We start from the raw sequence: 17987 nt of genomic DNA, 5'->3' as shown, positions 1-17987 counted from the left end.
GTACGTTTGCAGTCTTCCAGTCCTCCGGTACCTCCCCTGTATCTAGTGAGGATTGGAAAATGATCATCAGAGCATCCGCTATTTCCTCCCTGGCTTCCTTCAATAGCCTAGGAAACAATCCATCCGGCCCTGGTGACTTATCAACTTTCAAGGAGTCCTGACCCTCTTGTACTTCCTCTCTCGCTATGTTCACCTTATCCAATATTTCACACCTCTCCTCTTTAACCACTACGTCCGGATCATCCCTTTGTGAATAGGAGACAAAATATTCATTTAAAAACCCTACCCACATCCTTTGCTTCTACACACAAGTTACCCTTATCATCCCTGATGGGTCCCACCTTTTCCTTAGCTATCCTCTTGTTCTTAATGTACTGATAAAACATCTTTGGGTTTTCTTTAATCTTACGAGATAATATTTTTTCATGCCCTCTCTTTGCTTTCCTTATTTCCTTTTTTACATCATCCGTGTACTTTCTATACTCCTCTTGGCTTTCTGCAGTATTTAGTTTTCTGTGACAGTCATAAGCTTTCTTTTTCTGCTTTATCTTGCCCCGTATACTTCTAGACAACCAGGGAGCTCTAAATTTGGCAGTGCCACCCTTTTTCTTTGAGGGGACATGTCTGCATTGTACCTGTAGAATTTCACTTTTCAGTGCCTCCCACTGGCTTGCCACTGATTTCTCCTCAAGTAGTTGTGTCCAGTCCACTTCTGCCAAATCACCTCTTTAGTTCTGTAAAATTTGCCTTCCCCCAATTTAAAATATTTACTCCTGATTTAACTCAGTTTTAGCATTATTATGGAAAAGGACAAACAAAAACTAGCACAACCCGTGTGCTAGTTTTTATCCCTGTAGTATATAACGAAACAAATTCTTAGAGCTAAAAATTTAAAGGCGAGACATTTCTTTGGAAGGATTTTACTCTTTTTTTCTTAAATTTGCTGCGAACATCAACTTAAATTACTCCTCAGGTGGAATGGATTTCCACATATCTACTCAATATTTGCTGGACTTTCTAACAGCACAACCCAAGTCAGAAGATACACAAACATGGGATTTTTAAACTGACTTTATTAAAAACAAGTTACATATTTAACATAGTTATGGAGTCACATTTAGTCCATTAGGATGTGGACAGGATTTGGATAGAAATACTGTACATCTTCACTAAGTAAAAAGATAAACATGATCTGGACATAAATTTGGTTCTTGGAGCTACAGGTAATGTAGATCATTCAAGGCAACATTTTGTTCCCCAGTGTGCTTGTTCTGCTAACATTCACACTTAATACAGTCACAGTGTCAAGTAGTGACAAAATAAAACAACACAAAATCACCACAATAATGTGACCTCCCCAGCCCCACACAAGTCATTTTCAAAATGTCATTGTCCCCCACTTAACAACTCGTTTGCAAAGGTTTATTATGAGACAATCTCTGCAAATATTAATTTTCAATGATAGCATGATTAATACAAAAAGGCAGTTTGTCATACTGTTTAAGGCTAAAATTCAGTTTCTCTCAAGAGTCCTAAATTCAACCTACTGTAGTGAAAATAAAGTCTTCAATTGCACCATTCAGCTACTCTGAAGGGGGTTCTGTCAAAACCCTCCCATTTGAAACTTTCGTTACCTTCTGGGAAACATCTTCAAACAGCCAACTATTAATTTTAATGGAGGTTATTTCCTCAGTCTCCAATGAGGGTGAAGATTTAGAATTTTAAAATACAAGACAAGGACAAGACATCAGGTATTTACATTAAAAAAAGACGAGCAGCAACATTTCATTTTTGCCATACAAAAGTGAAGTGTAATGAAGAATTACTTGTACATGCATTCAGTTGGAAAGGTTGAGCAAGGCACATGAATGATTTTTACAGGTGGGATTTGTAGAAATGGTGCACCATTTCTCTTCCTGTTGGAGGGGAATCCTTTTGCTTGGATCTAAACTTCAGCTCGTCAAATTAAATCTACATTTTTTCAGCTCAGTCCTCTTTAAAAGTTCAAGGTAGTCGACATCCAATGGAACATACGCAATTTAAAAAAAAAAATTAGGCAAGTTGATCTGATTTGAATCCACAGGAGACTGAAATGTGCCACAACGTAGATCTGAATTTGGATGGTTAAAGACTACAGCCTGAAGAACCTCACAGAAAGAGACATCTATTTAAATAAACCACATGGAAGTTTCCACAATGTACATTAAGCTGCATTATATGCAACATCTCAATATTTCGGCAGAAGGGAATAAAGCAGCAAAAGAGCTATAGACTTCTCACATCAGCACAGTTGAAGAGGCATTTTACATAAATTGTTTTGCTGTTGATTAGGACAACCCTAGTTAAGTGAGACATTTTAAAGGAACAAACTACTGCATGGTCAGTTTGTGCAAATGGGTCTGATTCGGAGGTCCCCACGGTTACACAGGGCAAAACTGCAAGCTTGCAGCAACTATGCTAGTGCATAAACATTTACAGGCGAGCAGGCTGGAGTGAAGGCTCCTACCTGCCAGCATTGTATCCGGTTTGAACTCTGCTGCAAAGGAAGACACGTTGATGTGGATAAATACAAAGCCTGTCCAGTTTTCTGCAGTGAACAATTCTGCGTTTCCACGGTGATCTGCAAGTCTTGCACACGGAGCAGCAACAAGTGCAAATGTTGCCAAGGAGAACAGCCGACATTTATGAGAACTGAGCATCTTGTGCAAGGCTGTGGTAAAAGGACAGATTTTGAAGCAAAGAAGGTGCAATGAACCATTCTGGTGCAGCAGCAAATACAGTTTAAAGTATCAGCACATCTTCCCTGGACTTCCTTTACATCTTTACTGACTCTTGGAAACAAATGCACACATATCCCTCAGTTAAAACTCATTATGCTGAGTATTTCAATTGCATTTCTGTAGCTGGACAATCATCCCGCAGCTTATTTTTGTTGGGGGTGGGGGGAGGGGGGGGGGGGGGGGAGTCAACCCTAAAACGTTTCAGTCATATGTGTAAATCTCAGTGAAAAAGGGAACATGTGGTTTTCCATGAAATTGCCCATCACTCAGTGCCTCTTCACAAGTGGCGAATCTCAGCAAAAAAAAACGTACCCTCCAGGTGAGACCCACTTGCACTCATCTTTGATGTGCCTTTTCAATTATAACTGGTCGCTTTTATATTTAAAAAGCTTTGAACACTTAATTTTTAATTGGTTACATTTTACTTTTCTACATTGAGACAGTGCCCTTGACTGGAACATAGAAACACCTGAAAGCAAGATGGGAAAAAAAAAGCACGAGAAACCCACATTTCATTGAATAGCCAAAATCTTTTAAATTTTGCTAACAGTAATACTTAAATATGAGACTGCAAAGTCACAATATCCCTCAGCTCAGATTTGGACCTATATTAAAACGTACAACAGTACAAGATCTACAATTGAATTCATAATTCCACCCTAACCATTTTGCTGTTCATCATCCACTTCAGGGCACGACTAGCAGCTTCACCTTTCACACAATTGTGATTTCACGACCCATGTGTGAAATGGTGAGTGGTCGTGCAAGCCTTTTTATGTGTTCATTTTGTACCCGTGCTTGCACTTGTATGGAATTATGTTTGCCTGCAGTGGTCATTAGTTCTGGATCTTCTACAGTGGTGTTAACCACAGTAACCCCAGAGGCTGCATTACCAGAAATTAACAGTCTCCTTCACAGATCACAGCACACAGTGGGGTGGTTAGGTACAAAACTGAAACTTCAATTGGAAAAAAAAAATTACTGCAACTTCCAGATTAAAATTTGAACTACAGAATTAGAGGTTACCGAAACAGTATTTTCAAAATTTGAATCTTTATTCTACGTGTACTATACAAAAAGGGGCACTAAACCACTTTCATCTTTTTCCATTCATCTTAAAGCAGCCCAGTAACGTGCAATAACAGCAATTAATACCCTAGTGACTAATCTGATTTGTGCTGTTCCCCAGGAAAAGTTATGTGCCTCTGAGCAAGTCAGTGAACTTAGCACCTTTAATTCAATTTAGACCTTGCAGCCGCGACAGAGAAAGGCACCAATTCTAGTTTGCAAGCAGTGAAGTGCTTCAATATTTTCTTTTGGCGCATACAATTTCCCACCATTCTTTAATCTGTGATATTCAAAAATAGATATAAAATGAAAGCAACATTAAGTGCATGCAACCCTTTCTTTTTGTGTGAGATTTCATCAAACAGATTGGTCCACTGGTGATGTGCATCTGCTCGAATTTGCATTTGTCCACAGTTAAATTCTTCTTTTCAAGTAAAAAAAAAATTGCAGGAGTCTGGGTTAGGCTTTTCTTTGCAACTTGTTCTACTTTCCACACACTTTTTGTGAGGCGTGGGGCTTACCCATTGGACGCAGCAGTCAGTTTATACCAGTTAACCGTTTCCTTGCTTAAGTCAAACTCTTTCAGAGTTAACGTAATGCCACCCAGGTAAACATTTTCTCGTAATGACTCTGCGCTTAACACACTCAGCTGCAACTCCCTCTGTTTGAGTGATTCTTTACTGTATCCACTGTACACCAACTAAAGGAGAGACAAAAAACATTCTTTATAAAACTGGAATTGCACATTTCAAGTACACCTTAATATCTCCATATTCTGTGCCCATCAGCTAGTTGCAGGTTCTCTGTTTGGGAATCTTACAAGTGAACTGAAGAATGTTTCTCAAAAAAGGAATAGGTTGCAAGATGTTCCTTGGGACTTCCATTACGTGCACAGCTCTCTCCTTATGCAAGAAGTTTATTAGGATAGGTCGCCAATGACCTCAGTACAGCTGGAGGCCACCATGTACGCAAGGTGTAACTTTATTTTGCAGGGGCCATATGAGGGGAGTCCAACCCATGGCCAGTCGCACCAATCAATCAAAGTCTATTGAGTTTAGTTACAGCTGACTGGTGCTGTGATTATTAATGATGAGCAATCAAGTTGAGTTCATAGGCCAGAGATCGTTATTTTGGGTACACTTTCAAAAAGTCCATTTACAATGAGAAATCAATTTTCATTTACATAGTGGCTTAGTGTAAAAAATACCTCGAGGCTTTCTACAAGTGAGGGAGAGGAGATGCCGGTGATGGACTGGGGTGGACAAATGTCAGGAGTCGCACACCACCAGGTTATAGTCCAACAGCTTTATTTGAAATCACAAGCTTTCGGAGCTTTGCTCCTTCGTCAGGAGCAAAGCTCCGAAAGCTTGTGATTTCAAATAAAGCTGTTGGACTATAACCTGGTGTTGTGCGACTCCTTACAATTCTACAAGTGAGGGAGAGGAACAGCTAGTGAATAAACATAAAACCTTGGGGCCGAAACTCTGATGCAAGAGTGGCGGAGTGGAACGCATGGCTGCCCAAAAGGAAGGGAGTGCACCATGTCCTAAATTGTGGGGACAGGTCATTAGTATGTTTAGGTGGGTGGCCCATGTTTGTAAGGCTGCAGAGGTGCCTGCTGTGTTCCACTTGCCAGTGCCTAGCCACTCCTCCATGTCACCACCCCTCACTTCCCCCCCTCTCTCCCCACCCCGCACCCGAGGTGCGCTAAAGGATTTTTGATTGCAATGGGAGCTGTAACCCTTGACAGTATAAGATCGTGAATCCCCTCTGGGATTGATCACCTGACTTTTGTTAAGGTCTGGGGCACAGTCAAGGTGTCACTGGAGCCGAGAAACACAAGACTTTTTAAGGGCATAAAGGGTTTGAGAACCTTCTGTAATGCGAAGTGATTTATTTCCAAGTGAATTCTTTAAACCATTTTAGCAATTGGTATTAAATAATCTGAAAATAAAAAGCTGGTACCAGTAAAAGTGACCATGAAGCTGTGGGATTGTCATAAAAACCCAACTGGTTCCCTAATGTTGTTAAGGGAAGGAAACCTGCCATCCTTACCCTTCTCAAAGGGCAGCTAGAGATGGGGAATAAATACCAGCCTTGTTTGCAATGCCCACATCCCAAGAATGAATAAAAAAGAAAATGGGCCGCATCGTACAGTAAAAATAATGGTGAGGCTAACAGGGCTCAGTGTTATTTATGTGCAAATTGGAAAGCAACTTCTTGTGACCGCACATGCTCAGTTAAACATGGAAAATCCGGAAGATGCAATGCTCCTCCAAAAGCTGCACGAAAATGGCATCTCGCTGTCTGGCTCCCTGTTCAAATGCGTTGAACTCACCAAAAAAAAGTCAAGTCATTTCAAGTCTAAGTTCCATTTTAACGGCGTGGTAAATGTTAATTACTGCCAAACAACCTGTCTAGCACTGAAAATTAACTTTTACAAGTGTGGAGTCTCATTCCATCAGATTTTAATTGTTGTTGGAGATTTTTTTTTAAAATGTACTTTTTAAAAAAAAAACTTTTGCTTTGTCTTTTTTATCTCTCTCAATCCAATCTTTGTTTCCTTCTCTATTTCGCTTTCTGTACCTGATTTGACAGTGAATTCACTATTCTAACTCGATGCTATTAACGATTCGTCAATCTGATTGGTTATGGAGACACACAGCTGCTTGCCCTGTTCAAACAGGTTCCAGATGCCCTGTAGAGGGCACAGTGTTGAACAGCTGTCCCGTTGACAGTAACTTGCCGTGTAAAAACTCAAAGTTTATGGGCATTTGCAAGTCTAACCAATGGATGGCGCCACTAGACTGCCACTCACAGCAAAATCTGGCCTATTGTATTTTTTAAAAAATGGGATGCTGCAGATGTGCCACTGTAAAAGGGCTGGATTGGCCTAAATCCATAACACAAGCTGTATGAGAAAGTGTAAATAAGTTAGGAGTCTATTAAATATGAAGTCAGTTGTAAATGAGTTAAGAACTAAAGATTAGGTGACAGAACCAGGCAGTGGGCAAAGTATAATGAAAACTATTGACCCTTCTAACATAACAATGTGGTCAGATGACAGGAAAGCTGTAAACACTTCAGAAACTGCTACAATAGCTTGTTTGGAGAACCTTCCTCAAACATTGCAGCAGCCGCAGGGTTCTCTTTTGCACTTCCCTTTTCTTAGCCCCTCCCATGCAAGACAGTACGTGCAGAATTGTACACTCCTCAGGTAGGAATACGGTATAAAATGCTTGGCTTTCAGCCATCAGGTTTGCAGTCGGAACTGAGACCAGGCTAGATACTTCCAGGGGATGTGAATGCTGGCTGGAGCCTAACCCTGTGGAGCCTCGGGAACTGGGTAGAACCCAGCCCCTCGCCACCTGACCAACTGAGCGGGTAATATGTTTGCCTACTTGGGTTGTTAGTTACTGCTTAGCTATCATTGTATTGCAAATCAATCTGTTAATTTAATAAATCTGTTCTTCACCAATATGGAATCAAGTCGAATCATTGGATAAAGAAGGGGTATTCTCCTAGGTGAAATACACTTCTTACAGCTGGCATAAATCAACGAATTCAAACCAAGAGTGGAACTGCAGGCACTATGATGGACTAAGACTGAACAGGGATGCTCCATTCAGTTAGACAAAGGCACACAATTTACCAATAGCATCACTAGCTGCAGAGAGAAGCCTTGTCCGGCATGCAGGGAGTGGGAGACCAGCCAGCAAATTTCATTTTAAGGGAAGTGATTTGTCCCGGCAAAGGATTTCCAATTGGTGAGAAACCAGCATTTTCACCCCCGGCAGACATCATTTGCAAAACTGCTGGCCTCAGACAGTAAATTACACTACTTGAACTAAGGTCAGATAGCCACAAGGTGTTATCTCACGCTAAGTCACTTGCTCAAATTATGTGAAATTCTCAGGATCTTTGCTTTTGTTACTGCCAAACTCGACTATTTTTTTTATTCATTCATGGGATGTGGGTGTCGCTGGCGGGGCCGGTATTTATTGCCCATCCCTAATTGCCCTTGAGAAGGTGGCGGTGAGCCGCCTTCTTGAACCGCTGCAGTCCGTGTGGTGAAGGTTCTCCCTCAGTGCTGTTAGGAAGGGAGTTCCAGGATTTTGACCCAGCGACGATGAAGGAACGGCGATATATTTTCAAGTCGGGATCGTGTGCGACTTGGAGGGGAACGTGCAGGTGGTGTTGTTCCCATGTACCTGCTGCTCTTGTCCTTCTAGGTGGTGGAGGTCGCGGGTTTGGGAGGTGCTGTTGAAGAAGCCTTGGCGAGTTGCTGCAGTGAATCCTGTGGATGGTACACACTGCAGCCAGAGTGTGCCGGTGGTGAAGGGAGTGAATGTTTGGGGTGGTGGATGGGGTGCCAATCAAGCGGGCTGCTTTGTCCTGGATGGTGTCGAGCTTCTTGAGTGTTGATGGAGTTGCACTCATCCAGGCAAGTGGAGAGTATTCCATCACACTCCTGACTTGTGCCTTGTAGATGGTGGAAAGGCTTTGGGGAGTCAGGAGGTGTGTCACTCGCCGCAGAATACCCAGCCTCTGATCTGCTCTTGGAGCCACAGTATTTATATGGCTGGTCCAGTTAAGTTTCTGGTCAATGGTGACCCCCAGGATGTTGATGGTGGGGGATTCGGTGATGGTAATACCGTTGAATGTCAAGGGGAGGTGGTTAGACTCTCTCTTGTTGGAAATGTTAATTGCCTGGCACTTGTCTGGCACGAATGTTACTTGCCACTTATCAGCCTAAGCCTGGATGTTTGTCCAGGTCTTGCTGCATGTGGGCTCGGACTGCTTCATTATTTGAGGGGTTGCGAATGGAACTGAACATGCCCATTTCTGACCTTATGATAGCGGGAAGGTCATTGGTGAAGCAGCTAAAGATGGTTGGGCCTCGGACACTGCCGAAGAACTCCTGCAGCAATGCCCTGGGGCTGAGATGATTGGCCTGCAACAACCACTACCATCTTCCTTTGTGCTAGGTGTGACTTCAGCCACTGGAGAGTTTTCCCCGATTCCCATTGACTTCAATTCCAATGCTCTCCTGGCCGACCTCCCATCTTCCATCCTCCGAGCTCATCCAAAACTCTGCTGCCCGTATCCTGACTCGCACCAAGTCCCGTTCACCCATCACCCGTGCTCGCTGACCTACCATGGGTCCTGGTCCAGCAATGCCTCAAATTTAAAATTCTCATCCATGTGTTCAAATCCCTCCATGGCCTGGGTCCTCCCAATCTCTGTAATCACCTCCAACTCTGCAACCCATCGAGAACTCTGCATTCCTCCATTTCTGGCCTCCTGTGCATTCCCGATTTCCTCCGCCCTACCATCGACGGCCATGCCTTCAGTTGTCTCAGCCCTGAGCTCTAGAATTCCCTCCCTAAACCCTTCTACCTCTCCTCCTTTAAGACATTCGTTAAAACCTACCCATTTGACCAAGTTTTTGGTCACCTGTCCTAATATCTCCTAATGTGGCTTGGTGTCAAACTTTGTGTGGTAACGCTCCTGTGAAGCGCCTTGGGACGTTTTGCTATGTTAAAGGCGCTATATAAATGCAAGTTGTTCTTGTTAGTGTTATCGTCCTTGCACAGATCTCCTATGATTCTGTATTCGGCACTTAGAAATACCATTTCAATTACTGTTCTTCAGAACCTGCAGGCTTTGAGCCATCAACGTATTCAAACAGAGGTCAAAAGGCAAACCTTTTAAAAGGGACTGTCTAGATTATCTCAGGACTGAAGCTTTTGGAAGCACCAATATACAAAATGCTGATACTCACCATTTCATTGTAGGTTGGGTTTTGAGTTTTCCTTGATACCTTGGTTTTGTGCTTGGTTATTTTGTGTGGATCAGGAAGCAAATAGGTTTTTACATAAGGGTTTGGATCTGCTCCATCCTCAGTTACCTATAAAATATAATTACCAAAAAAGATACCAAGCAAAATACTAAATGTTTTGTCAGTTAAATGCTAGTACGAAACTGCATGCTTAATGCTTGCAATGACATTACGCAGTGCATTCCTGATAAGTCACTTTGTTGTTGAAAAAAAATGCAATTGACCAACAAGGTTTTCATTTCTAAAATATTTTAAAAGGCAGGAATAAAGAAAAAGCAAGAGTCATTTTGTGTCTAATGGAGAGCGAGAGCAAAATCAAGTGTGCGAGGTGAGTGAATGGAGTGAAAGCATGAGTGTAAGTTCGAGGTGAGTGAAAAGAGACAGCAAAGGTGCGCGTGACGAGTGGAAAAGGCAAGATCGCAAATGAGAGCAAGTGCGAGCACGAAAGTGAGCGCTCCAATGTTATTTGGTTGGCCTCAAGGGACCCAAGGACAAAAATCATGTGATTATCACATATGTACCAAGGGAAGAGGTGAGAGGGCCCTGCTGGGAGGCTAGTGCTCAGCTCTGAGCATGACTGTTACTTACCAGGTCTCTGATGTGCATTACCATGATGAATAGCGTACTGTTTCTGTATGAAATAGACAGCTTAACTTCTCCTCCCACTTGACCTGTGGTGGGACTTGGTGGAACAATTTCTGAGGAGATATCAATTACAAAATATGCAAATTACAAATGGGGAAAAAGCCCCACTGTAAATACATACTGAACTAATTAATCACAAAACATCGGGCCATAATTTACTGTAAGCAGTGAACAAACTACACCCGTTTGTTAGACTTGCACTTGTCCATAGACATTCCAATAGGTTTTGCACAGCAAGTTGCTGTCAGCGGGAGAGCCAAACAGGGCATCTGGGAGCTGTGTGAACAGGGCAAGCAACTGTGTGTCTCCTTAACCAATCAGATTGAACAATCGTTAATGAGCAGTGCAGAATCTGAACCAGGAAGTGTAAGTTAGAATAGTGAATTCAATGTCAATTCATGTATAGAAAGCAAAATAAAAAGGGAGGGAAAGAAAGATTGGATTGAGAGAGATAAAAGAGACACAAAGAAAAAGTTTTGAATAACCTTCTTTAAATTAAAAAAAATCTCCAACAACAATTAAAGCTGAAGGAATGAGATGCCATATTGGTAAAAGTTAATTTCCAGTGCCAGAGAGGTTGTTTGGCAGTAATTAAGACTTATCACTCTGTTAGAAGGGTGCATAAACTGGAAAGGACAAGCCCTAACATTGTGTGGCGAGTTTAGTCAGTATCTACGACAACAGTGCAGGAACTTCATGTGCTCAATACATTTGAATGGGGAGTCAGTCGGCGAGATGCTGTTTTTGTGCAGCTTATGGAGGAGCGGCCCATCTCAGAGAGCAACTTTTGGATTTTCATGTTTAATGGCTCATCTCTGCACGCCTGAAGTTGCTGTGCGATTTGTGCATAAATAATGGTGAGCACTGTTAGTAAAATCTGGCCTATCACCTTTAAACAAGATTGGCTACCCATAACCAGAGGATCCTGCAAGTCAAGTTTGTGTCGAAATAAAATCATTCACTGTTTTGGTTCAGAATAAAATTCCCTTTTGACCTAAAGAAATCTTAATGGGGCTTCGCTAAATGACTCAAACTGAACCGGACAGAGACTTGGAAAACTGCAAGTTATATCCTTAGCCTGTGCTCAGTTATCTGATCTCAACTGGGGAGGCAGGAGAGCAAAATTGGTGTCTGCATCCTGGGGAAGTGGTGAGGGAGAGAGAAAAAAGTAGTAAGAGAAGATAGGAGGAGGAGGAGGAAAGAAACAATAGTCAGCCATGGATCCTGCTCCTGATCACTCTCTTGTAACCTGCCCTGGATTCTGTTTGTGTCAATACTGGTCAAGGATAGGACTGGGTTAGCAGTGATGCTCATGTCAAATGGCCTGTTAAAACTCACTGTATGGGCTTAAAGAGTTTTGCCAGTTGGGTGAAGTGCTGTGCAGGTTACAAGAGCGTGCTCAGGGAAATGTACCCCAGCTTGGGCTATTGCCTGCAGGAGAACGGGCTGAAAATTGCTCAAAAAAATGTCAACAATTGGTATATGCTGCAGTGAATTGTGATTAAGCTGAAGTAAAAGGGGAAAAGTCAATCCCTCATTCAACAGGCTAAGCAAGATTTGGAATATGAAGAAAAGGGAATAGATTAACTCAAAAACTAAAAAAAAAACCTGGATAAACCTCACGATTCTTTTTCTCATTCCCAATTCTCCTCCTCTTCTTCCCTATCCTTTTCTGATCAGCAGTTTCGCTCCAGGTAGTTCATACCAGCCAGCATTCTTCCTAATTGAGCCGTGCAAGTACGAGTCCGAGTTTGGAGTGGAGAGGAGGGGATGAGAAGGGTCAGGGTTTCCAATGTTGACTGCAAACCATGCTAGGCAATGAGAGCAATTAGGGCAACCCATTGCTAATGTAATGAAAGCAATCTCCACTGTTTAGGATTCACCATTTTGCCTCCCTTCATTAGGCTGTAAAAGCAAAGCAGCCAGAGTTTCCCTTGAAACAAGATGGAAACAAGTCTCGGCAAAGGTTAAATAGCTCCCGTAAGATTAAAAGAAAAACAACTCTCCCTTTGGACAATTTTGCTTTACTTTTTGTTCCCATCTCTAGAGAGCAAGTGCTTTGTGACCCAAACTCCCCCTTTACTTCTGGCAACAGTTGCCAGTCTCCTATCGCCTTCAGGTTTCTGACAACATACAAAGACCCAAAAAGAGAGGAGGAGACAAATAGATATGGGAGATGGTTCATGAACTAAGTAATATGGGGGATTTAGAGTTAGTTCCAAGACTCCTTTGCAGGCTACTCATGTGCCAATTGAAGAGAGATTCTCTCAGAAATTCTGTGGAACAGAATCTAAAATGCTGTCAATCAATCATCTGGGTCAAAAGGTTACAGGAATGTAAACGCACAAGGCCAACTTTGCAATTTGAGCTTACTGCAAGAGCAGGCCTTAGTCCAACTGCAGATTTATTGACCCACATTTCTGTGGGTCTATCATGCTGTGGGTTCCTTGGAGGTCCAGTTTTTTGTATTTAGGAATGCAGCTTGACAGCAGAAGAACCAAACCTCTGAGGAAACTTCTCTAATGTAAAGTATTAAGATCTGACAACGTTGCCCATTGATTTCAGAACTGAAGGCATTATGCAGCAGTCACATTACTAAGAACACTGCTGCCTGAAGCAATTTCTAGGTGTACAAAACAAGCTCACAGCACACGATGACTGATCAGCAACCATAACGAGCTACCCAGAATGGCTAAGGTTTAACAGTGTTTCTGTTAGATGCTTCAGTTATGAATCTAGCAAACTTATGCCCTTTCATGCCCCTGTAAGATATGAAGTGGGATTTCTAAATACATCAGAAATTGTTTAACAGGTTGTAACACATTAGTGGATGTAACGACAATTTGTATGGAATTTAAAAAAAATTTAAATCAGCAAGTTCACATGTTGAGGCAAGCTATGATGCAAATGTTTAAGTTATTAAAGTTTGCATCACCAAATCTTGATAGGTGGCACAACCACACCTGAACAGAAAAACAAGGAACGCTTGTTTTGTCAGCAAAATAAAATTAGTTTTGCATTACCTGCGGGTTTCACTATTCCATCAATTCCTTCAGCCTTCTCATCCCGGCTCAGCGGGCGGAAAAAGGTGTAGATGAGATCACACTGAGGACAGTAAACAAAAATCAGTTTTTACGTTTCAGCTAAAAACATTTTATAGTGCACAGTGCGAGCGCAGCGGATACCGAGCGAGCAGACCACTAAATTTTACAATAATGTATTTGCTTAATTTAAATTGTGGAGAGAGTTATGATTCTCTTCTTCGAGCCTCTGCACTTTCCCCAATATGTTAGCTGATTATCTCTGTTCTTTAGGATCACCATCCTCAGTCATCTCAGTGATGCTCTTTAATCAACTGTCAGTCAATACACAGGAACGACTTATCTAAGAGATGGCTCAGCCATGTCATGCAGTGAATTTTGGGAGGGAATCCACATCCTACCATTTCATAGCACCAGCTTATTGTACAACTGAGTTAGATGAAGAAAACGGTTTTGAGTGCCTCTTGTATACAGGCCCAAACACAGGGCAACCTTTGAGAGCTGAAGCGTCTCAATTTTATTCCTAATTCCATTTTTTAATTCTTACCTCAGCTACTTCAGTTGAGCCATTCATCAGACACTGCACGTAATTATTGAGCTCCACCTTCCGCTTGGAGGCCACATCCTTAATGTGCGTTCGCCCAAGGACCACTTTGTTGGGGAAGCTGGAAAAACAAAGGCTTATTGTCTAACTTGCCATAAACAAAAAGGAGTTGTTCATAAATTGAACAGCATTTCTTTCTTTTTAAAAAAAAGAACCTACCCTGGAAGTTTCCACAGGGGGAAGAGGATGCCCAGTTTGTTGTGCAGTTCCTGGAATTCATCAAATGTTCTGAAGATAAATGTTGGAGCAATCTGTCCTTCCCGTAATACCCTCACCACATATATCTGTACAGTAAAAATGGCAGCGGTTAAACAATTCCTTATCCATCATCTCTTCAAGGTAGCGACTTATACTGGATACAGCTTCCAGGGTTGTAGACATTGCACCTTGCCAATTAGCAATTCCTTGCGAGTGTGAACCTCGATAATAAAAAAAACTATGACAGGGCGGCATCAGAACCAAATCTGATCCTCTCTTAATCCAACATCTACAGGCAAGTCACTAGAAAGCAAAGAGCAGCTCGGGTCCATGTCAACCTTTCCCTTCCTTAGACTGGAGAAGCTGGAGTTCAGCTCTTGTATCTTCACTGCCACTCTAGCCAGACCAGCACACTTTGGGGATGAACCTGATCCCTTTCTGGTTTGTGTGGCTCAACACCACACCACATGATTTATTTACTTAAAAAAATAACTCATCAGGAGCTCTTTGAGCCAGTTTCAGTTAAAACTACAGGATAGAACATCTGTAGCATTCTGCAAATAGCGGGGTGTTGAGTTTCCTTTTTAAAAAAAACAACAAAATCCCATTTAAAAAAAATACAAATAACCTATGACTTGATAATGAGATTACAGACACAGCATTTCTTTACTGGTTCACTACTAAAGGAATACTCCAGAGGAGGGCCCTATCCTTCAGTATTTGCAAATGAAGCCCTGCAAATTATTCTTAAGTTACACTTGAGTTTCAAAATTTACTATAAGTGTGGCTGCCTTCCTGCTCCCTCTCAACTGCCACATCAGGACCGTAACCTTGAGATTACATTTAGGATCATGATGTCACTTCTTAATGGCTCCCATCACCCCCACTGCTTAAATGAAAACAAGCGGTGGGGGATGTTGAAAGCAGAGGCTAAATGTCTAGTTTCAAAAGTGGAAAATGCGGGGACCCCGATCATAGGCCAGACATTTCAGTGTTGAGCTTTACAATTTTTTGAGCTTCTCTCATCAAAATTAGTAATGGGATATTTTCTCTCATGGAAGTTGAAGGCAAGGTCATTGTGGGGTTCTATCCTGGAGTATGTATTCCTTTAAATATTCTTAACTGACATCCTAAAAGTGAACAAGCAAAGAAATACTTCATTAGTAACCACCTTGACGAATATCATCTTCATGTCAATTGGACACACACATATATACGTGCGCAGATACACACACACGCACACACCACCCGACTTGATTAACTTAAAGGTTCTCATTCACCCTATATAGCCTTCAAGAGATACAAATAATTTCAAGAATCGCTTTTGTGCGCTGGTTCCAATATGTAATTCTGGAGAAAAAACAAGCACTATTGCCTTGAAAGTTTGTTAAGTTGCTATAGTCCTCTTAACCAATTAGATTTAACCAGCTGCTTTTACCCACGTCTCCCTACTCCCCTCCCTGAGAGCTTGTTTCGTGTACTCACTTCCAATAGTTTAACAGTTTTAAGCTGCATATTTGAGTACATAAACACACAAGCGTTATTCCCTTCTGTAGTCCTTGACCAAAATGGCAGACAGACAACCTATTACTACCCTTTACAAAAGTCATTCTTTAAAATGGCCTTGGACACGTGGAACCCAAAGCAACCCCGAGGAATGCCTTTCCTTCGTCTGCTGTCTCCCTACTGTGTCACCTCTGAGGTTGCGAACTATGTGGGGAAATTGCAGGCACAAACCTGTGTTCTATCACTGAAGTCTAAACCTGCCCCTAATGATATGAGATTACAAAATTATGTATTTCATGGAACTGAGAAACCGTGTGGTATCTGAATGTCCAAGATGGAATGACTGCGACTTTAACCAGCACGACATTAAATGTGTTAAACACTCACACTAAATGCTTGTTTTTCTCCCCCCCACTGTTTGGATCTGACACCTGGGTGTACTGGCAAATGAAAGCCATCTGTAGCATTTCAGAAGCTGAGTAATACTTACATAATATTTGTCAGGATTGTATCTCTTCTGATATGTGTAAACAGTCACTTCTTTGATTCGCCCATCTTGTTTTAAAGAATAGGTTTTAGGGGAGAACGAAAGGATAGCTTGTTCATTGGACGGTAACCCTGAAAACCGCAGTTGAGCCAAGTTGTGAATGAGAAAGTTAAACTTTGTAGCCACACTGCCTAAGCTGGACTCTATCAACCTGGAGTAGAAAAGATTAAAAAAAAACTGTCAAATTGCATCCATTTTAATTCAAGTCGAGACAGCTGGTCACATCTGTAGCATTTACTATATTCCAGGGGTATTCACTTTGAGCCAAGTGCCATAACTCCAAGAAGCGGCCTGCTGAAGGATCACGCCTACAAACACAAAGTAGCGGTAAGAGCAGTATCGAGACGAGCTGCTCGAGTGAGACCAAACTGCTACTCTCTGCCACGTCAATAGGACAGGAGCACTGTGCAGGAGTCATATTGACATACACCTTGCAAAAAAAGTCAAACTCCCAACTCCACAAAGCTTTCTGCAGCCATGTCTTCCATGGAGCCTGGAAAGCAACTGCAACTTAATCTGCAATAATCCTAACTCCGAAAAAGCAACTTCTCTTCCAATACTGCCCAGTAGAGCAGCCGGCAAATTCCTTTAAAAGTCCTGGAGAGCTCCTCCAAATAGCAAACCAATTCAAGAAAAGAAATCCCCATCCAACTCCACTTCTTGATCGATATAATTGAGCATCAACTGGTCTGAACTGGAGCAATTCCAGGAGTTCAACCAATCAATTGAGAATTGAATTGATCCCAAACTTCCATTGGCTGTTTATGGTCCCACAAGCGACTCATTCCATTTACAATAGGGAATCACAGTGGTGGAACTGGGTGATGAGATTGGGGGAAGAAAATGCAGGACACTGAGCAAGGCCCGCACAACGGAGGACAGATGCCATATAAAATTACAAGGTTGGACAGAAAACACACTAGCCCATTTAAAATTATTTTTGACAGAACAGATTTGATGCATAGTCAGCACAAAAATTTCACTTTCATTGCTGTTCAAAATGTTTTTCTTTTGCATAGTGTACAGAAATCCAAACCCCCTAAGTAATTAAATTGGGAGCATTAACCCATACTCAGTCCGTTTCAGGGTCAGGACGTCTCCCTCTCCTCTAAGGTCGATTCCTTTTAATGTGAAGTTGCTTAATTCATTTACTTTTTTTTTTAAAAAAGCACAAAATTCTGACTTTTCTGTTATTTACATTATCAGTTCAAATCACTGGATAAATTAAAAGTTTTTAAACACTAAAATATGACTTTGAATTATCAATAGTAGACTAGAAACTCCAAACCACCAGTGACCAAACTGAAGTTATAGAGCTTGAGTTTCTGTACATCTTATATGAAGGCATAGGATAAATTCAGTGTTCAATCATGTGTGTGACTCCTTATATAGTCACTTCCACCTCATTGTGCTTTAGTTTGGAGAGTTAATTTGCAGTTCACCGTACCTGGTGAAAAAGATGGTGGCTTCAGCATCAGTCGTCTGGGGCTGCAGAGCATCCTGGACATACTTCAGATCCTGCACATTAGTCAGTACTGGTAATCCAGAAGGCAGTGTCTGGAAAAAGGTCAGACGTAAACAGTAGTGGAAATGCTCACTATTTTATCACTTAAGAAAAAAAACACAATACAAATCGCCAGGACATCACCATGGAAGCTGGTCTAACAGGTATGAAACCATAGAGGCATATCAGTACCTTACACGAACCACCAGGAAAAGAAGTGACTGTAGTTATACATCGATACACAAAGGTAAA

The 17987-nt window shown here is 41.8% G+C and overlaps 1 protein-coding gene across 2 annotated transcripts in view; it reads right to left on the bottom strand.

Annotated features, from left to right (window-relative positions):
* Positions 1-1055: 1055 nt before the first annotated feature.
* Positions 1056-17987, bottom strand: part of pik3c2a (phosphatidylinositol-4-phosphate 3-kinase, catalytic subunit type 2 alpha) — a 132131-nt gene continuing 115199 nt past the window's right edge. For both annotated transcript variants that reach the window (XM_067993875.1, XM_067993874.1), the window contains 8 exons: positions 17679-17788; positions 16175-16382; positions 14140-14264; positions 13924-14041; positions 13359-13440; positions 10279-10388; positions 9634-9759; positions 1056-4548 (listed from right to left, as the gene is read on the bottom strand). In XM_067993875.1, coding sequence (XP_067849976.1) covers positions 4366-4548; positions 9634-9759; positions 10279-10388; positions 13359-13440; positions 13924-14041; positions 14140-14264; positions 16175-16382; positions 17679-17788 — 1062 coding nt within the window. In that variant the 3' untranslated portion in view covers positions 1056-4365. The remainder of the gene's footprint in view (positions 4549-9633; positions 9760-10278; positions 10389-13358; positions 13441-13923; positions 14042-14139; positions 14265-16174; positions 16383-17678; positions 17789-17987) is intronic.

The sequence above is a fragment of the Heptranchias perlo genome, chromosome 12, assembly GCF_035084215.1.
Source record: "Heptranchias perlo isolate sHepPer1 chromosome 12, sHepPer1.hap1, whole genome shotgun sequence".
Classification (NCBI taxonomy): Eukaryota; Metazoa; Chordata; class Chondrichthyes; order Hexanchiformes; family Hexanchidae; genus Heptranchias; species Heptranchias perlo.
Note: the sequence above shows the minus strand (reverse complement) of the source record. Positions and strands in the feature narration are given on the sequence as shown.